The 19689-nt window shown below is 42.2% G+C and overlaps 1 protein-coding gene across 11 annotated transcripts in view; it reads right to left on the bottom strand.

The window, feature by feature from the left end:
* The window catches only part of KANSL1L (KAT8 regulatory NSL complex subunit 1 like), a 66596-nt gene extending 47287 nt beyond the window's left edge, over window positions 1-19309 (bottom strand). For 5 of the 11 annotated variants that reach the window (XR_008236101.1, XM_052793393.1, XM_052793401.1 and 2 more), the window contains exons 1-2: window positions 14942-15151; window positions 11113-12230 (exon numbers count right to left, since the gene is read on the bottom strand). Coding sequence is in view for 10 of the 11 variants with exons in the window: in XM_052793393.1 (XP_052649353.1) it covers window positions 11113-12200 (1088 nt within the window). In the remaining variant the exon portion in view is untranslated. Of the gene's footprint in view, window positions 1-11112; window positions 12231-14941; window positions 15152-15881; window positions 18372-19181 lie in introns of those variants that run through there. The other 6 variants (XM_052793398.1, XM_052793394.1, XM_052793395.1 and 3 more) reach the window with 6 other exon arrangements.
* Between the last annotated feature and the right edge of the window lie 380 nt (window positions 19310-19689).

The raw sequence follows: 19689 nt of genomic DNA, 5'->3' as shown, positions 1-19689 counted from the left end.
ATGTTGTGGGTGAGGTTTATGTTTTCCCAATAGCTAAGATCAGTCTGTCCCCAAAAACCAAAACCAAGTAACCTAACTGAGTGCAAAGGGGAACTGCTAACCAAGATAAAATTGCTGCACTAGACACCCACTGTTGTTTGGGTTTTGAGAGTGAGGTTTTTTCTTTTTGTTTACAGGAGAGGAGAAGGGGTGGAATTTAAACCTTTTAGGCATATTTTATTTTTATAAGCAAATAAAACAAGAAGCCTGAAAACCAGTTCATAAATAATGAAGGAGAAACACCTTGGTATTTAAAATGCACAAAAAATACAGAACCTGGCATTGATAGTAAGTATCCAGGAAGGTCGATTCAAATAGGTATGGTGAGCACAGGAAAGAGTATTTTAGAGCATGCAGCCCTGTGCCCAAGGCAAGATTCTCCACAAGTATCTTATATCCTGAAAATTAAAAGGAAACTGAGGCCTTCCAGCCTCATAACTCCCAGTGACAACACATAACATGCCCCTACCATGACATGCCTGCAGGGACAATGACAGGATGCTTCCTACTGAACAGGAAAGGAGCATGCTTGCAACAGACCCACATCAAAACCCCAAAATGCAGGTTTGCCAACCCAAAACACAGTCTCCTTCCAAAAGGTTTGTTTCAAAGAACACCGTTTTCAAGTTACAACACCCTTAAACACGAACAAGCCAGAGAGCAAGGCACCCATGTAGCGTGGGTGGGAAAAACCTCTCAAATTCCAAAATTCTGCATTAAACATAAGAACTGCAGTTGTGCCTGACATCGCCTCATACATTTCCGCTCAGTTTCCTACCACAGTGTATTTTTCTCTTTCTGCCAGGCCATATCCCCTTCAGTTTAATCCACATTGTTCTGACATCCAGTTTTCAGACTATTTAGTCCTAAAGTGACCCCGTGATCCTGACCTCTACCATCCCTGCTGGTTCATCTCCTCTCGCTGGGAACTCCTGGGCTATCAGAGGCCTATTGCCAATCATGCGACAGTGAAGTATTGGGGAACAAGAAGCAGCTCATAAACTGCAGACTGATTACCCTCAGGATAAAGAGCTAACCTTCTTCCTTGGTGGGAGTCACTGAAAACAACAGCAGAAGTTTATCATTTTGATGAAGGACTCAACTCTGGAAACTGAAAAGCAGAAAATCAGAAAGTTCTCCAGATCCTTAAATCCCATCCAGACACCATATGACTCACAATGAAATTGATGAGATTTAACACACTGGAAAAAAATCATACATCCCCCAATTCTCTTGGGAAGCTCACTCAGTTGTACAACAATACAAAATTGTTCATATTCACCACATGGCACTCACAAATGCTCAACACCACACTAATATGGCAGGGGTCCCCCAGGACTGGAGCTGTAAGCCTGCGAACTCCCCCTAATTTTACACCAGCATTACAGTCAGCTTCCCTGTGACAATACATGGCAATGCTCAAAAAGCAGCTGGCCTGAATACAAGCATTTTCTTGCAAGCCGTTAAGGTTAGTGCCTGGCTTCTGATACCTTCCATCAACACGTTGGTGAAATTCAACATGTCCACTTTTCTTCTCTCTGCAGACACTTGACAGTAAGAGACTACCTATGAAAACTAGGAGATGGTATCATACAAAACATTTAAATTAGGTGAATTCAGGTATGTAGTGCATGTATTTTAGATAATCTTATCTAGACTTTACTCATGAGATAAAAATGCCCACTCCCAACAAAAACTTCCAACACTGGTAATGGTTGAACAAACACATCCAGCTATGAAATGACCCGTAAATGCTTTCTCAAGGACTAATTCTTCCAGCACACCTACTTAATGTTTGTTTTCAGAATGAACTAACTTCAGTTAGTATTTATTCCCCTGGACCAGTTAACTGCTAAACCCATAATAACCACAAAATTAAAAAAACAGTGAGTGCTGTTTTATGAACTCAATCTCTTCTATGCATTCCAGACTACAAGAAGATCAAAACAAACTGCAATAAATATTGTCCTCTGGTATCATACCCAATCAACACTACACAACAAAACACTATTTACTCTCACAGTTCACTATCGGCCTTTGCTCAGATCATCCAGGAGTGCTCGCCGCAGACTGGCTGCAGAGAGCAATATGCTGCTGGTTTGTGACAACCACCACCAAACCAAGCTATGCTTCCCCCCCCCCCCCCCCCCCCCAAAAAAAATCAAGCAATCAAGGGAAGTTCTCTGGTACTCAAAATTATACTGCAATCTCTGCAAAGATCTGCAATTAGGTCATTCTTCTGGAGCCTTCGGGGTTACTATCTTCTTTGGTGTTTAACAGAAATTTTTACCTGGCAGAGATTTTCCTCTGAAACACTACACGGCTTCAGAACAGATGGGGTACAGTTCTCCCTATCATCTACCAACACTGGCAACTCCTTATCACAACTATTTCTGGCACCCACACCTGGTCCCACCATCTCTGACATACTGTTGCCATTTAATACTTTCAGAATTGCATCCAATAACATATGTCGATACTAACACATAATACACATCTTATCTTCCCAAACCAACAAACTTTATCCAGCTGAATGTTTCTGCTAAGCCATCAGGCCTGAGGAGTTTATGCAGTAACACCTGAAATTACCATAGCCATGATTTTCCCTTGAAGAGAAAATTCATGGTACAGAACTAGAGTGGGGGAAAAAAATTAAGTAGCAACAGAGTAAGATTTTTACATCTTCCACAAATAAGTTTAGAAGGGACAGTGGGAAGGGGAGAAGAGGAAAATCAATATTCAGGAAAAAAAGGCTGTAGAAGAAAATTGAAAATAAAAAAAGGGAAAGTCTCCGCGCTTAGATACCCTAGCAAAGGCGAAACATAAGAATTTCACACTGGAGCTCTATATGTTCCCTCATCTGAGAAATCACATCTTCCAAACTGATGAGATGCCACAGCCAGTACTTGCCTGCTACAGGGTTCCTGCAAAGAATCACACTATTACTACAGGTTTTATATTAGAAACTGAACTGTTACACTTGCACTGAATTGTTAAGGCAATTTAGGGCTCAACAAAAGAAATTAAAAATTCAGCTTCTTTAAGCAATGTTGTCTCTTATAGTGCTGAACTCTTCCAATAGCTGGCTTCACAACCTGGTAGGTGCTTTTAGTCTTCAATTCTGTTTACATAATTCTTTAGAGCTGTTAATGATAAAAGGCCAAATTGGTGGGTGGAGGTGGGGTCAGTTAGAATATTAACTGCCCAAGAAGTAAAAACCCACGAAAGGTAAACAACCAGCACCATTTCCTCTTTTAATAAAATAAAAAAAATAGACTGCAAAATGTGTATCTGCTAATGTCTTTTGTTGAAGATATTTTAAAATAGATTTTTAAGATTCCATTGGCTCCCCAAGCACCCCAGCTTCTTCCACTAAACCTCAGCATGCTGTAGATCAGACCAACATGGAGCAGAGAAGCAGGTAGTGCTAACATGCAAAGAAAGGAACTTCAGGAACACCAGGGCTGCCTGGAAACAAGCTTCTTTTCTTGCCTTTGAAATGGCACAACATCAATAGACTAGCAACAAAACACCAGGAACACAGGCCTAGAAATTCTCTGTAAGTATTATACAACTGCCCTCGAAAAATAAATCAAGAAAGTAGTGCTATGTCTGGATCCTATGCTCAACATAAGATACAGCTTACAATATATTCCTTTAAAGATATGTGCAAATGGAATATTATTACAGCATACAAGCAGCATATCAATTCTGTCCAGACACTGAAGCTGGTCCCAAAATTTGTACATACATAAAAGGAATAGGTAGGTACAGTATTCGTGTAATATCTAACTCCAGCTCATAACTAACCGATTTCATTCTAGCTGTATATAGTATCAGTTTTCAATGCAAAAATGGATACAAAGCATATTCTTTTTTGAGACTTTCTGGACAGACAACTAACAGTTGATCCAGAACTTGCATGCCAGATGCACCGGAAATCATCAGTAGGTTTTTGGTAGCAGAGGGGCTGCGGCCCTGCAGGACAGGGAAGAACTTCCCCAGGCAGGGACTGAGAGGAGACTCAGAAGGGGCTGTGGCTGGTGGGGAAGCCCACGGCAGAGCAATCAGGTGAGAAATGAGGAGCAGCAGCAGCAAAGGTACCACCACATGCTGACCTCCACCTCCTGCCTGCCACCCGTCACCTCACGGAAGGGAACGTGCCTTGCTGTCAGGTGGTGTGAGCAGTGCACCCACCACATGTCGGGGTGTGCTGTGGGGAATGGGCTAACAGGAGAGCTGGAAAAGCCCCAGAGCGCTCCTCTGGGTGGGAGGGCAGTTGGACAGAGCTGGGACAGGGCCTGCTTCAAGCCCTGAGGCCTGGACCCTCCCCACCTGTGGGACCCAAAGGAAGCTGCAGAGGGGCTGTGCCGAGTCTGAAACCCCCAGTCGGGGTGAGCCCCTCGCAGTGTTGCCACAGGGCAGCTCGAGAGCTGCCGTAGTGGGGACCCCAGCACCTGCCCTGGGGACATGGGACACCCTGGTACATCAGAAACAGAGTCCTTGGGGCCCCTGCACAATTGCTGTAAGCATGCTGTGATTAAGTAATAGAGGAGTAACCAAACAGTACTCAGCTGTCTGCTTTGCAGGGCAGGGATGGAGTTTGTTATGAGGTTAAACCCTACAGTCCAGTCTGCAGGGACAAGGAGTGGAGAGTGTAATGAACGTAGGTTTCAACAGTTGCAACCTTCTGGGTTTGGGTGTTTGTAGGGGCTTGGGGTGGAGTTTCACTGAGTTTTATTGCTACCCAGTCTACCCCCATGGGCTGGGAGGAAGGAGAGTTTATAATGCACATATATTCAAACATGGACATTCAAGTTTATTTTTTTTCCAATAGTAGAATCAGTAATTGAAAGTTTGCTAATTGAAAATTAAATTGATTTAAATTCCCCAACAGAAAACTTTTTCTCACCCGCAACAGCTAGGTAAAATGTTAGGATGAAAAAAAATCATTTACAGCTATTTCAGTTTCAATAAAAAAGAGCATGGGTCAATATATTTAAATCCAACATCTAAAGTTACATTCCTAACCCATATTTAGCAGTATGAATGAAACCCTGTTACAGGAGAGCATTCCTATTTTGGGAAGTCTTTATGCACACTTTTTATTTCACGTGAAAAGGAAAGCATTCAAATGATTTCCTCTATCAGGGGCCCATGTACGCTGATTTTCAAAGGCACTGGATGTATCCCTTTGAAGTAGATTCTCACAAAATCAGTGTTACCTATGAAATGAAATAATGCTGCCCTCACTTTGCAAGATGTTATAAAGACAGTTTGTTGTTGGTTGTAAACAAATCTTTTAATTAAAAACAAACACATTTCATGGCTTAGCAAAAGAAAAAAGCTAGCCATAAAACTCTGATTAATCAGCAGTTGACATCAAGCACCAAACTCTTCTTGTTTACCATTTAATTAAGCATGCGAGATTAATAATCAGACACATGTGTATACATGATAGATTTTCTATTCTACTATACTATGTTGACTGTGTATTAAACTGTCATTCAGAAGAGTAACGCCAAGTTTTTATTTAATATGCATTCAACACCTATCTAACTCAAAAGCTTCAACGTTCCCAGCTCTGAGATTCCCTTGCAGGTTACAACTTGTCAAACCTTCTGCCTTTCATTAAAACCTTTCAGTCTGCTTTCAGCAGCTGCAAAAATATTAATGTAATTACAGGTTAGAAATCAGGATCCTTTCTCACAAGAACATTACTCCGGTATTGTGAGAAGGAAGTCTTGCTCAAAAGCAAGTTATTATTGCGGTACATGAGATCTCTAAAGAAAAACAGTAAACGCATGTGGGACCCTAAAGAAGTTGTAAATCCATCTTATGGAAATCCAACCAAGCGAGGTTGAATATGTCCTGAAATAATACATGTGTCCCTAGAGTGAAAACAGAAGGTAATATAAAGCTATCTTTTCTTTCATTCCCCAGTAACAATTCTCCTCCCGCATCCCAGTGACAGGAGCCAAGAATTGCGAGAATGGAATTCATGAAAAAGCAATGTATAAAACATTTCAAAATCAGTGTATTATTAGCATCTATGAATTTATACTTATTCAAAAGCCCTAACATTAATCTTCCATGCAAATAAGACATTTCCTGGACTTGTAAACTAAAAAGGTCTTAAAAACTGGAAACAATTGGGGTTTTGTGCTTAAGAAAAAGGGAAAGCAGTATTTAGTCCTGGCAGACTCTCTTCCTCCCCTTCCCGAAACCAGAATTCAGTTCTTGTATCAGGTATGAAGCGAAATTACAGCTCAGAGTGGAAAATTAGGACCTGACCTTGCAAAAACAAACAGCTTCCCTTTATAATGTGGCTCAAAGACATGCAATAAACCCCAGCCCTTAAGCAGTGCCTTCTATAGTGAGGCCTGCAGAACTGCATTGATGTTGCTCAATTAGCCATGAGAAAAAATGCTAGGAAAAATGGAAAATAATCTAGAACAAACAGATTAGATTTGGAGATACTAGTCATAATATTTTCTTCCTTCCTGTATTCTCTCCGCCTTACTGCTCCCCTTGCCACCAAGTATTTGTACTAAAAGCAGACTTCCCATCTTCTCTCTTTCCAACTAGCAATCTAAGGGGAAAATAAGAAGAAGAAGAATAAAAAAAAAAGATTTACTATCTCTGCACATTCATTACAAAAGTTTCCAGGCACAATAAACCCTGTGGGCATGGAAAAATGTAACAGTGCTTCTTCGTCAGGCTTGAGGTTGCTGGAGGATAATCAGTAAAGCATGTCTTTCAAAAATCAGAGGAAAAGCATGAAAATATTTCAGAAAGAAAAAATCCCACCAAATGATGCAAAAGGACTGTATTCAGATGGGCGAAGGATGACTGGGGAAACAGAGCACACGACTTTTCATGAGTAGACAGAGCTACTTATTTTGCAGAAAAATCTATTGTAAGCAGCTTTTCTCTCTAATCAATTAGTACATGTATTACTATTTGACGGAGTGAGCAGCTGTGCCTTCGAAGAACCCCAGTGACATATCTTTTGATTCTGGAAGATTATACACGTAGTGCATGTAGAAGAAGAACTCTGTACCCTGCAACTTTAAAGGTTTCCCAAATAACCACCTCAGCATCAGACTTCTTTGTGGTACATTGTAAACAACCAGAACTTCTAACCACATCAGGAACACACACAAAATACATGAATAAGGATGTGGAGCTGGCCTGGAAGGATACAATACATAGCTCCCACAGCAGAGCTGTGTTGTTGAAAAAACTCTGAGCTCCCATCCTCCACCAATTCACCTTGTTTGAAATGTGACCATTTCTAAGGGTAATCTTCCATCTTCATGAACCACAAAGATAACTGACAAGTTCCAAGTAAACTCAGCTGATGAAATGTTGTCTGTGTTGCATTTCAAGTGGTTGATGTTAGCTGTGAATTCCTGAAGGAATTACTTATGGTCAGCTTTCTGATGCCCTCTGTCCACTTTGGTTGCTAACACCTAACAGGGAGCTAGCAAACAGCACCTAACATCTGCCTTTGAAAAGCCAGAGAGAGGTACTACCATATCCCCTGTGTAGTGTCTCCGGAAATTTCCTACACCCAAAGGCAGGAATGGTACTAGAATACACTACAAATTACTGATGGAAATCTGGTGCTTGGTCTAAGAAACCTACCATGAAAACTGACAGGTTAAAGCATTCATTAGCTGACACTAGCAGCAAAATGACAAAATTCCTGAAAGGAGCCAACTGTTTTTTCACATTTCTTTTTAGCAAATACTCAAAGGACCAAATGTGTTTTGATTAAGCTCTTGAAATGGGATGAGGCTTTCCAATTACTCTAGGAACTAGGGAAGTTCAGTAAGTACTGTGAATTGTCAACTAGAAGAATTGTCTTCACCAGCAGACCAAGGATCTTTCTTGTCTTGAGGACAGCACCTATGTAATGCACAAGCAATGAACAATGGTCTAAATATCTTATAACAGCTATCTAAGACTACACAACAAAGGTATTGAAATAGATGGATAAAGACAATCTTACTTGAGACACAAAGCATTGACATACAGCTCAGAAGAGCTTATGTCAACACTCATTGGGCAAAATTCTTCTCCGGATAATGAGAATGAACAGGTTCAAAATGCTAAAAATAGCTCCAGGTTTTTTCCTACCATGAAGAATTAGAGCCGGAATCAACTTCTCCCTCCTGATGGGAAACAGACTGTTCTCAGGTTAACACAGTAACTGCAGGTTCATCCCCTCTTGCACATTGGATTGACACCTCCTCCTCCCCAAAAAAGGATAAAAAGCACCGCAGTCATGACAATGACCGGCCACCAGTGTGATTATACCCTCAAGTCAAATGCAATCAGTATACTGTGACATAGGCAAAACCAAAACATTTTTCCCGTTCATCACTGCATTAATAGAACCTTACAACATCTACAGTTAAGTATTATGAAGAACATCACAGAGGAAGAGTCTTTCCAGGTCACTAAAGGTCTTCACTATGAAAAATAAGTCACAGACAAGGAAACAAGTATTCACTCACCCACATGAACACATTATTTCTGGAAAGCACTAAGAGTCAATTCCCTAGGAGAGAAAGGCATTTCAAAGAATGTAAATCTACTTAACAGAAATAAAAATGGATGTTAACTTTGTTTCTTTTGTCCCAGTGAAAGGCAATCCATAGACCCTTAAAGTGGTAAAGCTCAGGAAACAGCAAATCTCAGCAGCTGCACCGGTGAATAACTGATTTACCTTTGTCACCTAGAAGAAAAAGTGCAGCCTTTAAGCCATAAAGACAAATCTTAGGGAAGTTGACGATATGAAGAAAACCATTTCAAGCTGAAGATAAGGATAAATTCAAATAAGAGACAGCCTGTCCTCACTGCAATGTTAATTCAAGCATTGCCTCAGCCTATACACACAGACAAGAGCCTTCTGCTTAAATTAGGCAGTACGTTAACTCCGAGCTTGCTGGCCCAGCAGCACGGTTCAAACACCAGTGATCGTTGCACTGCCAAGGCAGCAAGGCCTTAGCTAATGCACATTGCTAACCTTGTCACCACTGCTGCATGACTACTATTCAGCAGTAAGAACATAAAAAATGGAGGAAAAAAAACAACCCACAAATAAAGGGTCGCACTGAGTCAGACTACAGATGATCTATCCAGTTGTCTACCTCTTAGCAGTGGCCAAGATAAGAGTCTTAAAAAAGGGCAGGCATGGAGGGAGCAGTGCTTCTCCAGAATACTCCCGCAGCTGCCAGCAACAGCAGCTTGGGGATTTCCTGAGCCAAACAAAGGTGGTGTCTTTGTACTTAAAAATCCTCTGTGGATTTTTTCATCAGTGCAACAAAACAAACTGAGTAAGCCTTAAGTGGAAAGACAACTTAAGGAATTCAAAAGCCACAAGAAATAAAGGTAAAGGACTGGCAGGCAGAGTTAGAAACTCAACTGTCCCTGGGAAGAAGAAAAAAAGAAAACCCTTGCACAGAACTTTAGTCCAAATCTTACATTATCCACTACCCTTCGAGAATCAAGGGTTTCTCAGCAGTTTTTCTTTTTCAGTTCATATAATCATAAGAATCCTAGAGGCAGAGCTATTACTCAGAAGTTCAAACATATCAGCTAGGAGAAGAAAGCAGATTCTCCTACGCTGGGAAGAGCCAAAAATGCTGTTTTTTCATTAAAATATTTCAGAAGGAGAATAATTCTTTCGCAAACTCAAATATTTAAGGTGATCCTAACTTAGTTGGCAAGTCATTATGCTTTGGTTGGACTTTAGTACAGTATTTACCATTCCAACAATACATAAAAGAAAATGAAGACTAGTTTTTACTTTGCACTTTTTCTCCCCTCTGTTTTCCAGGCCTACAGAGTTTAACAAAATGTAGCCATGATTTAATACAACCATGCTTACTGAAGCTATAAATGCTAACAGAGCACAGCTCTTCTTCAGTTTAAGACAAAGCTTCATTGATTTCTTCTGAACATCATGCTTTTCAAGAAACAGACCAATAAATACATGTTTTTAAATATTTATTTTTCCTCAAACACCAGTGTCACTCTTAATGCCTTCTAGACACTCCCTAACAGCAGAGAGTATAAGAAGAGATCAGGAAACACAAAACCAGTCCAGACTTCCAAGTGCTAGAAATGTAGGCGCCATGAAGCTCCTACCAAGCTGCTGTGCTTGTGTGAAGCTCTATTCCATGTGTTACTGTCCTGACTATCACATCCTAACAGACCTTAAGACATACACTGTTCTCTCCAGCTGTTGGAAGGGGAAAGCAGCCATCCTTTCACCGCTTTCTAAAATTTCTTGACCAAAGAGATTGTGCTAATAGTGTAGCAAGGTAGGGGAAAGAAAAAGAAAAGAAAAAAAAGAGGCTGTACCACCATCAGGGAACAACTTTACTATCTACTTCTCTTACCCACCACTGATTTCCAAAGCTATGCTAATTTGTACTGACAGGATCCTGGTCAATTCAAGACAGTATTAGTTAATGATACTAATTTCCCTCTAGTTCTTCTTGAAAAATATACCAGCAACAATAAAACCACCACTGCTAGCTTCATTCACAGTAGCAGAACAACTTCAGTAAGTAAATTAACATTTTTAAAATTATAATTCAAAGAACCAAACTTTTTCAATATACAACCCCCAAATACTGGATGGCTTGACACCTGCATCAGATGATCATTTTAGCTCTGTATCACATCACAGTGAATTTCAAGATCCTAATATTGACTAATTCTTAATAACTCCAGAATACAATTAAAATTATTTTCATATCATTTACAACACTGCTATCACTATTTGATTTACAGCACCATCTGAGTATTGAATAGTTAGCAGTACTCATGTAATGCAAACTGATAGTGCAGTACAAAATCTAGCTCTCTACAGGACAGTTCTTACTTTCTGTCTGGCCCCTGCCAAACCCAGCTCACACAGGCAGTCCTGCTGATTTCAGTAGGACTATCTGTTGAGTGAGGTTACTCACACAAGAAGGAATCTGCAGGTCTAGGCCCTTCCATCTTGATTTATAAGCATGAAGCACATGAGTCTAGCAGGAATTTAACACTTACGCTTCCACAGCTGTTCTTACAGTCCGTTCCTCACCATCTTCATCTGAGCTGCTACATGTTGCATCAGAGTCCAGATCCTTCTCCACACGAGACAGCAGCCCTCCAGTAGAAAGTGCAAACCCCCGGATTTCACGTGGTGCAATGCTAACTCCGTTCTGTACATCCGTACTAGAACTACTCTCCAAAGTAGTTGTGTTGTTTTCTGGCCAACCTTCAGTGCACCTGAGGGAGCTACTGCTCAAAAATCTGGTTGGCTCATGGAAAACCTTCATTCTTTGTAGCTGATATTTCACGAAGCATTTCAGCTGCTGATCACAGTGTTTGATAACATGCTTTGCCAGGAGCATTTGTAAACGTTTCTGAGTTCTTTTGGCGCGACTGATTTCCATTTGTTGCTTAGTGACACACTGGAGTAAGCGAGCATACACCTCCTCCGGGGTGCAGCTCAAAATCCCTTCTGAAGGCCCGTGAAGAATTTGGTGTAATAAATCCCCTTTTATTGTTTCAGTGCAGACTTCCAAAGCCCTACCCAAAAAACCATTCTTCTTGTACCATTTACCATTTAAAAGCTGCATTTCTTCTGCATTACTGGATTCGGTTACATTTGAATCCAAAAGTCTCTGTGTTTCTGCCAAATTCGGAGATGTGGTCTCTGAAAATGTTTCCCCTTTGACCTGTTCCTCAGGTTCTGAATGACTAATCCGACCAAATGATGTGTCAGCACCATTATGTAATGAATTTCTCATCTTGGAGCAGTCGAGCTCTCCTGCTTTCGTTTGCTTACCGGTTTTGTTGCTAAACGCAGAATTTGTACTCATTAACAAGACAGACTGATAGCACTTGGAGGATGGCGGAGAACCAAAATGCTGTACACTGAAGATATCATTTCTGAGGTTGGGCTCAGCAGTGGGGAACCCCAGGACTGAGCAAGTAATCTGTGCGATGGAGTCCTCTTTTATCTTCTCTTCCACTGCTCTGGAATTTTCCATGCACAAAGCTGTATCAGACTCCATAGCTCTAGAGGACAAAGAAGGTGACAAGTGGATACCATGACCTTTTGTTGCTGCCTCTCTGAGGGCTGGTGTCATTATAGCTATGGTAGGTAGTTTACAGCAAACCTGAAAATAACATGGGCCATGTAAATTTTCTCATTTTCATGACACAGTACAAACACAACAACTCTGTCAGATATTTCATTCTTTCAACATTTCAACATTATTCAAAGATTCCATAAAAAAGGACATTATCTAAACACGGACAGACTATGCTCCCTCCCAATTCAAACAAGAACACTCTTTCTGTTTTTTCTTTATTTCTTTCAGAGGTTGTTCGATGTGCAATGAAAGTCTTTACCTCTCAGGGGAGTAAGTGTTCATACCTCACTACACTTCTGATCCTATCAGGCTGAGAAATAAGACTCACAAAGTTCAAGACTGTCATCTAACCTTGCCAAACTGAAAAACATGACCATAAGACACGTGACTGGAAGGATGCATTTTAAGATACATGTGCGAGTGTATGTATATGTATACACACACACACAGAGATGCACATCTAGACACTCTCACCCCAGAACTGTAGCTGCATTTTATTTTAATCTGTTCTGGAGATGAGTTACTTTTTGAGTTGTATTTGGTTTTCGTTCAAGTATTTTTTTTTTTATACTTACATAAAAGAGTCAACATCAACAGTATCACAGAAATGGGAGCTATGCAGCTACCTATTACAAGTTCAGCAAAGCAGAACACCTACCACATGCTGAAACACTCTGAAATAAACTCAGAGGCACTATTGGGAGGATTACATTTAATGAAAAATCTACATAAAGCAAGCATTTGATTAATTAATTTATTGTATATTCTCACAAATACACTTTAGAAACCAATCATCAAGGCTAATACTTTAAAAACAGAGAACTGTAAGTTCTAAATGTTTCCTAAAAAATATTTCCTGTGCCTTTGTATCCAGTTCTTCTTTATTCATCAGGCACTGCCTGCATAATATAAACACAATATTCTTTGATAACAATTTGAGTAAAGACAAACAGTTTTCCTTTACAAGTCCTTTTGCCTGTGGCTTGCCATAGCTTAGATGAAGGGTTCCCAAACTTTTGGATCAGAAGACCAGTGTCAACCTTCACCACTTCTTGTCAGCAGCTATGCTGCCATGTCATACTGTATGTATTCCACAGCCTACAGAGCAGGAATCACTGCCTTACACTGTACTTTCAGCTTTGTTTAGGAGATGGTTAAATAAACCAAATGAAAGATTTAATTGAACATGGCCTGCGGAAGCCTGAAAGATAAGCTACTGTCGGTTCTTTGTTAAGAAGCCAGAGACAAAACCAGAAACAATAAAAGAGTAATAACAAAAGTGAGGGTAGCACAGTAATTCCACAGTAAATTCTCTGTTTAACTGGTGTACTAGTTAAGCAGCATTTCCATTGCCCTCCTTTTAATGTCTTCAGTTTCTTTGATCTCCACAGCAACTGCCTAGCTCAGCAATTTTCAGTGTGCAGATCCCATAAGGGGTCAATGATTCTGAGACTGCCACATATGGGTCTTAAGAAAAGCAAACTCCCTGTCTGAAGCCTTAGCTTGTTTATAACTACAGGTTTTATGCTGAAGCTGCAAATATTAAAGGGAGATGTGGAAACCTAAGGAGCTGAGAAGTACCAGTCTGGATACTTTCTCCTTAACCCTCAACCATGAGGTTTTCATCTCTGTACATTACCTACCCAGCATCACAGGGACCAGGTTTGGTGGTCCTAATGCTAATCCTAAACAATACTATTAAAATCTCCAGGATTTTAACCTTTATCAACGAGCCAGTAACTTCAGACTATGGAGGAATTCAACACAAAGTCCTCCCCAGTGGACAGCCATTCAATAAGAGCCCCATTACTAGGATCAGACAGGGAATGCACTGATGAGAGCTGGAGCCCGAAATCACAATGGCTCTGGTGACTTGGCAATGCTCTCGGCACCTGGCTGACTCGTGGCTTTGTCTTTCCACTCTTGTAAGAGCTAGCAGGCTCTTACAATCCTAAATCCAAAGGAAGATGGATTCAGACACCTATGCCTCCCCGCCTCTCAGCATATGGCAAATAACTGTAGTAAGTCAAAGTGATTTAGAACAGCTAAAACGTAAGAAGGAGAGAATTGAAGCCCACGCTTTCTCTGCGGGGTTACTATGAACTCAAGGCAGTCCCCATGTTAGATCTGTCCCTGGGAACTCCAAGAAGCTCTCGAAAGAACACTGTCAGACTGATACCTACATAGTATCTACATACACTGAGCAATGAGTTTATAACTGTTCCAACTTTACCATCTACCTTCCTTAGCCCACGTGGTTTAACAGTCATAGATTGCTACTCCTGAAAGCCAGGAAACATCCACACACGGTAGAGCTGCTGCTCAAGCAAACAAGTTTGGAGATATGTACCTCCTTCATACCTATTTGAAGACGGACGCTATTCAAAAAACCAGCAGCACAAAATTTTCATAGTGCTGTGTTTTAACTTGATCATATTCCCTCAAATACTACATACACTTCTGATAAAGTTTCAAATTTCCTAAATTGCAATGAATACCAATAGCATATTATTTTAAGGTTTTTTTGAGTTTGGGGGACTTTTTTCTCCCTCTTTTAGGGGAAAGAGGGGAAGGAATCAAAGTACCCTCAAATTGAACCACAAACATTAAACTAAAGAGCATGACAAACCACTAATTAATTAGGAGTTCCTGACAGAAGATGCTTAATTACAATATAGCTAAAAAAAATAAATAAAATGCTTTTGAAGAGAGAAATCGCTCAATTAAACCCTTACCCAGCAACTTGCAAACTTCTGCCCTGAAGACAGTCATGTGAGACACTTCAGGTGTGTTCCTCATTTCAGTGACATCAAAAAGACTTAATAAAAGCTGGCACTGTCCCAGTCTCCAGTCCTTGGCATTTCTCCAAGGAGTTCGCACACGCGCGCGCACACACACACACACACACAAAAAGTCATTGGTATATGAGCAAAACAAAGTATCAGCTGCAAAAAAATTAAAAACAAATTTTAGTACAAGTGCTTGGCTCAATGAGAACTGTACAATTTTCACTCTGACACATTTTATTTAATTTTGGCAGGAAGCAGCAAAAATAATTTCACTCCACCCTTATTGGAAGTGAGTTTCCAGAGCCAAACCTATTATCTTCAGGGGGCAAGGAGGGGGGAAGTGCAGAGGGAGGGAAGACAAGTACCACAACATGGTATTCAGGAAGAGTCTGTATTTTCATTCTGAGAAAAGTTTTTTTGTCATAGGTAAGCCATTTCAAGGATTTTTTCCATCGTGTACTACTTGAGGTTTCAAAACCAGAACAGCTGAAATGCTACTAAACTGGCAAACAGTTTGCTTTTCATCTGCTGAATACGCACTCCACTTGAAAGACTAAAAAGTATTTTAAAAAGAAAAGCTGACGTAAAATAAGTACCGGGGAAGGGAACAAACAAGTACCAGACACGCACAGTACAGCAACTGATGTTTAAAGTGACTTTATGCTTATCCTCCCCTAATGCCTTAATTACCCAGGAGGATATAGCTGAGAATTGCAGTTTACCACAGCCCTAGCGCTCCCCGGACCCACACCCTGCTCCCTTCTCTCACCCCAGCTACGGGTCCCTAACCCCCCAGTGACCCCTGCTCCTCTCCCCCTGCTACGTCTGCTTATTTCTTAGTCCTTACTCGACATTTCTGCATTATACCCTTCTCTACCAAGCTTACCTCAATGGAATTTGTCTAAATCCTGAAACTAGTGTCTTCATGTTGGTAATTAGCAGCACCCTATTAAAATAAACACAACAAAACACAACCACAAACCTGCCTGCACACAGGGTGGCATTCCCTTCCCAGATTTTGTTTATAGTCTTTTCACTTCTTGACTGTTCCCTCCCTTGCATAACACTATCACTTTTGTTACACAACACTGCAGACAATGTTTTGGGGGATTCTTGCTTGGGGGGTGGATTGCTTTGTATTTTAGTGGGGTTTTTGTTTGTGATCTTCTCCTTTTCAATGACAATAAAACTCCATTTGCATGAGGGTTTGTAAGGCTCATGTACCAGCCTTCTCTCCTTGTAAATTCAGTCATCTTTTGTCATCCCAAACACCCGAAACTTTCTTGTTAATAACGAGATTCCTGGAGACCAGAAGATTTTTACATTTACTATTTTTTTTTGCTTTCAAATTCAGGGGCCTACAAATAACATTTTAAATTAATACAGCTGTTTCCAGTTTATTCATAGATTAACAGTGTTTCAGATAAGCAAACTTCCAATGTTTACTCCTTCTCTAGAAGGCATTTCAAAAGCAAAGCAAAGTCACCAGCAGCAGACAGCACCTGGTGAAACACCCAAAATTAAGCTCAGCAAGAAACAAAAAAGCTCAACAAAAATACTGTATTTCAAACTGACAAGAGCTGCTTTAAGGCCTCTTAAAGAAAATCTGCAGGAGAGATGGCAGCTACATGAGCAAGCTTGATCAGCCTACAACACAACTGCCAAAACCTGGTTTCCTACAGCTTTGTGTTGTTTGCCCCGTAATCCCTAGCTCCTCTTGGACAGCCTTCCTGATAATCGCTGGACAAAAATAAAGTGGTGTTCTGGCAGACAGGCACTACCACGGCACTGCCTTAGCTGTGCTGCCAGGACTGAGAGCCACCATCGAGCTGAGCGTGCAGGAGCTGACTTTGGCCAGCTTCTCCAAGCCTTGCCTGGTGGGAGGCATCCATTGGGGTATACTTTACCTACCTCTCCGAATTTTCACAAAACTTACAGGATCATAATAATTTCTAAGAAGAGAGAGAGAACAGCTCAATAGCATAATTTGCGTTTTCTCACAGAATAGTTTGCAGCAATGACTGCAAAAGAGATATTGGTCCCACTGGGTATGTCCTGGTTAGGCATGTGAAAGAAAAAGGAAAGAAGTACATATTTAACACACCTGGGACTAGCCTTTTAAGAAAAAAAAAAAAAAATCATCTCCGTAGGCAGCTTTTGTTTTCAGTTCAAAAGCAGCACAGTTACTCATGTCAAGTATTTAAGCATTTTAGTATTTTGTTCTATTAATAGACTGGAAAAAAAAAACCAAACAGGATTATGCGGGGAGTCTCAGCTTTCAGCAGCACTCACTGTGCAGGCAGTACTATATAGCTAAAAGTGCAAACTCCAGTGTTTTGCACTCCCCAGAAGATATAAGCACAAATTACTCCTCTTTGAAAAAAAAAAAACCACCAACACATGCACACCTAAAAAGGATCTCTCTTTGAACAGTAAAAGAACTCAATTTAAGATAGACCACCCAAACAGTTTTAATCATAAAAAACATCAAAAAGGACATACTTCAAGTTGAACTCATTAGTATTCATTTATGATAAAATCCATGACTCATTAAAATCTCTGAACAGGGTTGTTTTTATCCTTGTTCATAACTGCTTCTGAACAGAGAATCATATATTATTTCCAAGTTTATTACCATGCCATCGACTAATTCCTGTTCAGTCTATAATATATTTGTAACGTAACATGTGAAGTCATCTTTAACATACGCTAAACACTTTCTGTGCTACATGACAGGTGCCTCTGTAAGTAGGTTATACATATGTCCCTAATATAAATATCTGTAATACTTTTAGATCCATTGTAAGGTCCATACCAACATTTCAGTTATCCTTTTGAATTTCAGTCTTTGAAGAGAGGGCCATAAAAAATGGTCTTAAACAAGACCCATTCAGCTCTTAGACACTAATTAAGATGACTGGAATTTAAACTCCCCCAAACATTTACAGGGTTTCACAATGTGGACCAATAAAGGAGAGTCCTAAGGCACACAGACCAGCTTTCTGAGTTGCTACACCTACTAGCATTATAACCATGCTTTATCCAGTTTGATTTTTAGTATTTCCTTTTTATTAAATTAAGCAGAAAACAAAAAGGAAATATTTACCCTTTGACAAGAAGCAGGCTTTAATAATTTGGTCATTTGATTTTCATTTTTTTCTTAAATTGCTTACTTTGCTCCTCATTGCTGAGGAGTACCAGTAATTCAGTTACTGCTACATTTTATTTTGGGAAATGCTTCAGCATTTTGCAACCAGGGAGCTGATGCACAAAGTGGATTAAAAGACTTGCTCAAGACCACACGGCAAATCTCAACGAAGGCTGAGGGACACACCTCGATCTGAGCTGCTGTCCAGAGCTTTGCTGTCTACTTTATATGAGTAAGTGGTCTGTAGTCTGGGAAGCCAGCTTGGTCAGGGTCATGCGAAGGCAAAGGAATCTGTGGCAATCTGTTCAGCTTGATTATCAGAAGGAAGTTTTAACTCAGGAATTAAAAAAAAAAAAACATATATAATAAAGTCACACATGAAAATGCAAGCTAAACCTTTCCACCCATCTACTGACCCAAACATGAAAAATAAAATGAAAAGCACAAGGCAGCACAGCACCAGGTACCTACTCCACCGCCCTGCTGGGAAGCTAGCGATACCAGGCACTCCGCGCCCGCAGATCGCCCGGCGCCCCCGGGCAAGGCGGGGCAAGGCCAGCCTGGCAGCACTGCGGCCAGAAGCCAGGGCCGGGCAGGCAGAAAGCGGCGCTCACAGGGTCGGGGCGGGGGGGCGAAGAACGTGAGAAACCCTGTGGGAGCTATGCGGGGACCCGGTAGAAGCGGGCGACGCGACGCGGCGGTGGCGCGGCCCGCCGGCTCCCGCCCCACGCGCCCGGGTCCCGCCCCAGCCTCAGCTCCCCCAGCCCCGCCCCGCGCCCAGACCGTTAGCCCCCCCGCCCCGCCCCCACCGGGGGGGGGTGTCTCCTCCTCGCGCATGCGCGCCAGAGCTCGGCGGCGCCACTGCCGCTCCCATCGCGGGAACCAACCGCCGCCCGGCCCCGGTTTCTCCCCCACCCCCCTACCCCCCTCAGCGCGGCGCTCCGCGTTGACGCGCAGCGGCGGCCGGCCGGCGGCCTCGCCGCCCGCCCCCGGCCTCGCCGCCCGCCCCCGGCTGCCCCGCGAAGACCCCGCGCTTGCCTCCGCCCGCCGGCTTCTCCACAGCGGCGCTGCCGCCTCCAGCCCGCGCGGCGCGGCGCCCGGCGCGGCTCCCACTGCCGTTGTTGAAGAGTCCGCGCCCAGCTAAAGCGCAGCTCGGCGGGCGGGGCGGGGCCTCCCCGCGCAGGGGGAGGGGGCCGCGCCGTTCAGGGGAGGAGCGCGGCCAATCCGCCGCGCCCGGGGGCGGGGCTCGGCGCGGGGCAGGCCGCCCTCCATTGGCGGGGCGCCGGACGCGGGGACGGCCCTCCTGCCGCGCGCGCGCCGCCGCGGGGCGCGGCAGGAGGGGGACGGCGGCGCGCGGAGCGGTATTCCCTTTCTCGGTCGGGGCGGTGAGGGGAGGACGGCGGCGAGCGCCCCAAGCAGCACTGCTCCCTGCTTCAGGGGAGGTGAAGATATAACCCCCGCTATGCATAAGTAATTAAAAAGAAACCCCCAAAATAATTTTTAGCATTTTTATTGGCGATAACAACTTGGAAATACTTGAAAATAT

Source organism: Harpia harpyja, chromosome 7, assembly GCF_026419915.1.
Source record: "Harpia harpyja isolate bHarHar1 chromosome 7, bHarHar1 primary haplotype, whole genome shotgun sequence".
Taxonomy (NCBI): domain Eukaryota; kingdom Metazoa; phylum Chordata; class Aves; order Accipitriformes; family Accipitridae; genus Harpia; species Harpia harpyja.
This window is presented reverse-complemented; position numbering and strand designations above follow the sequence as displayed.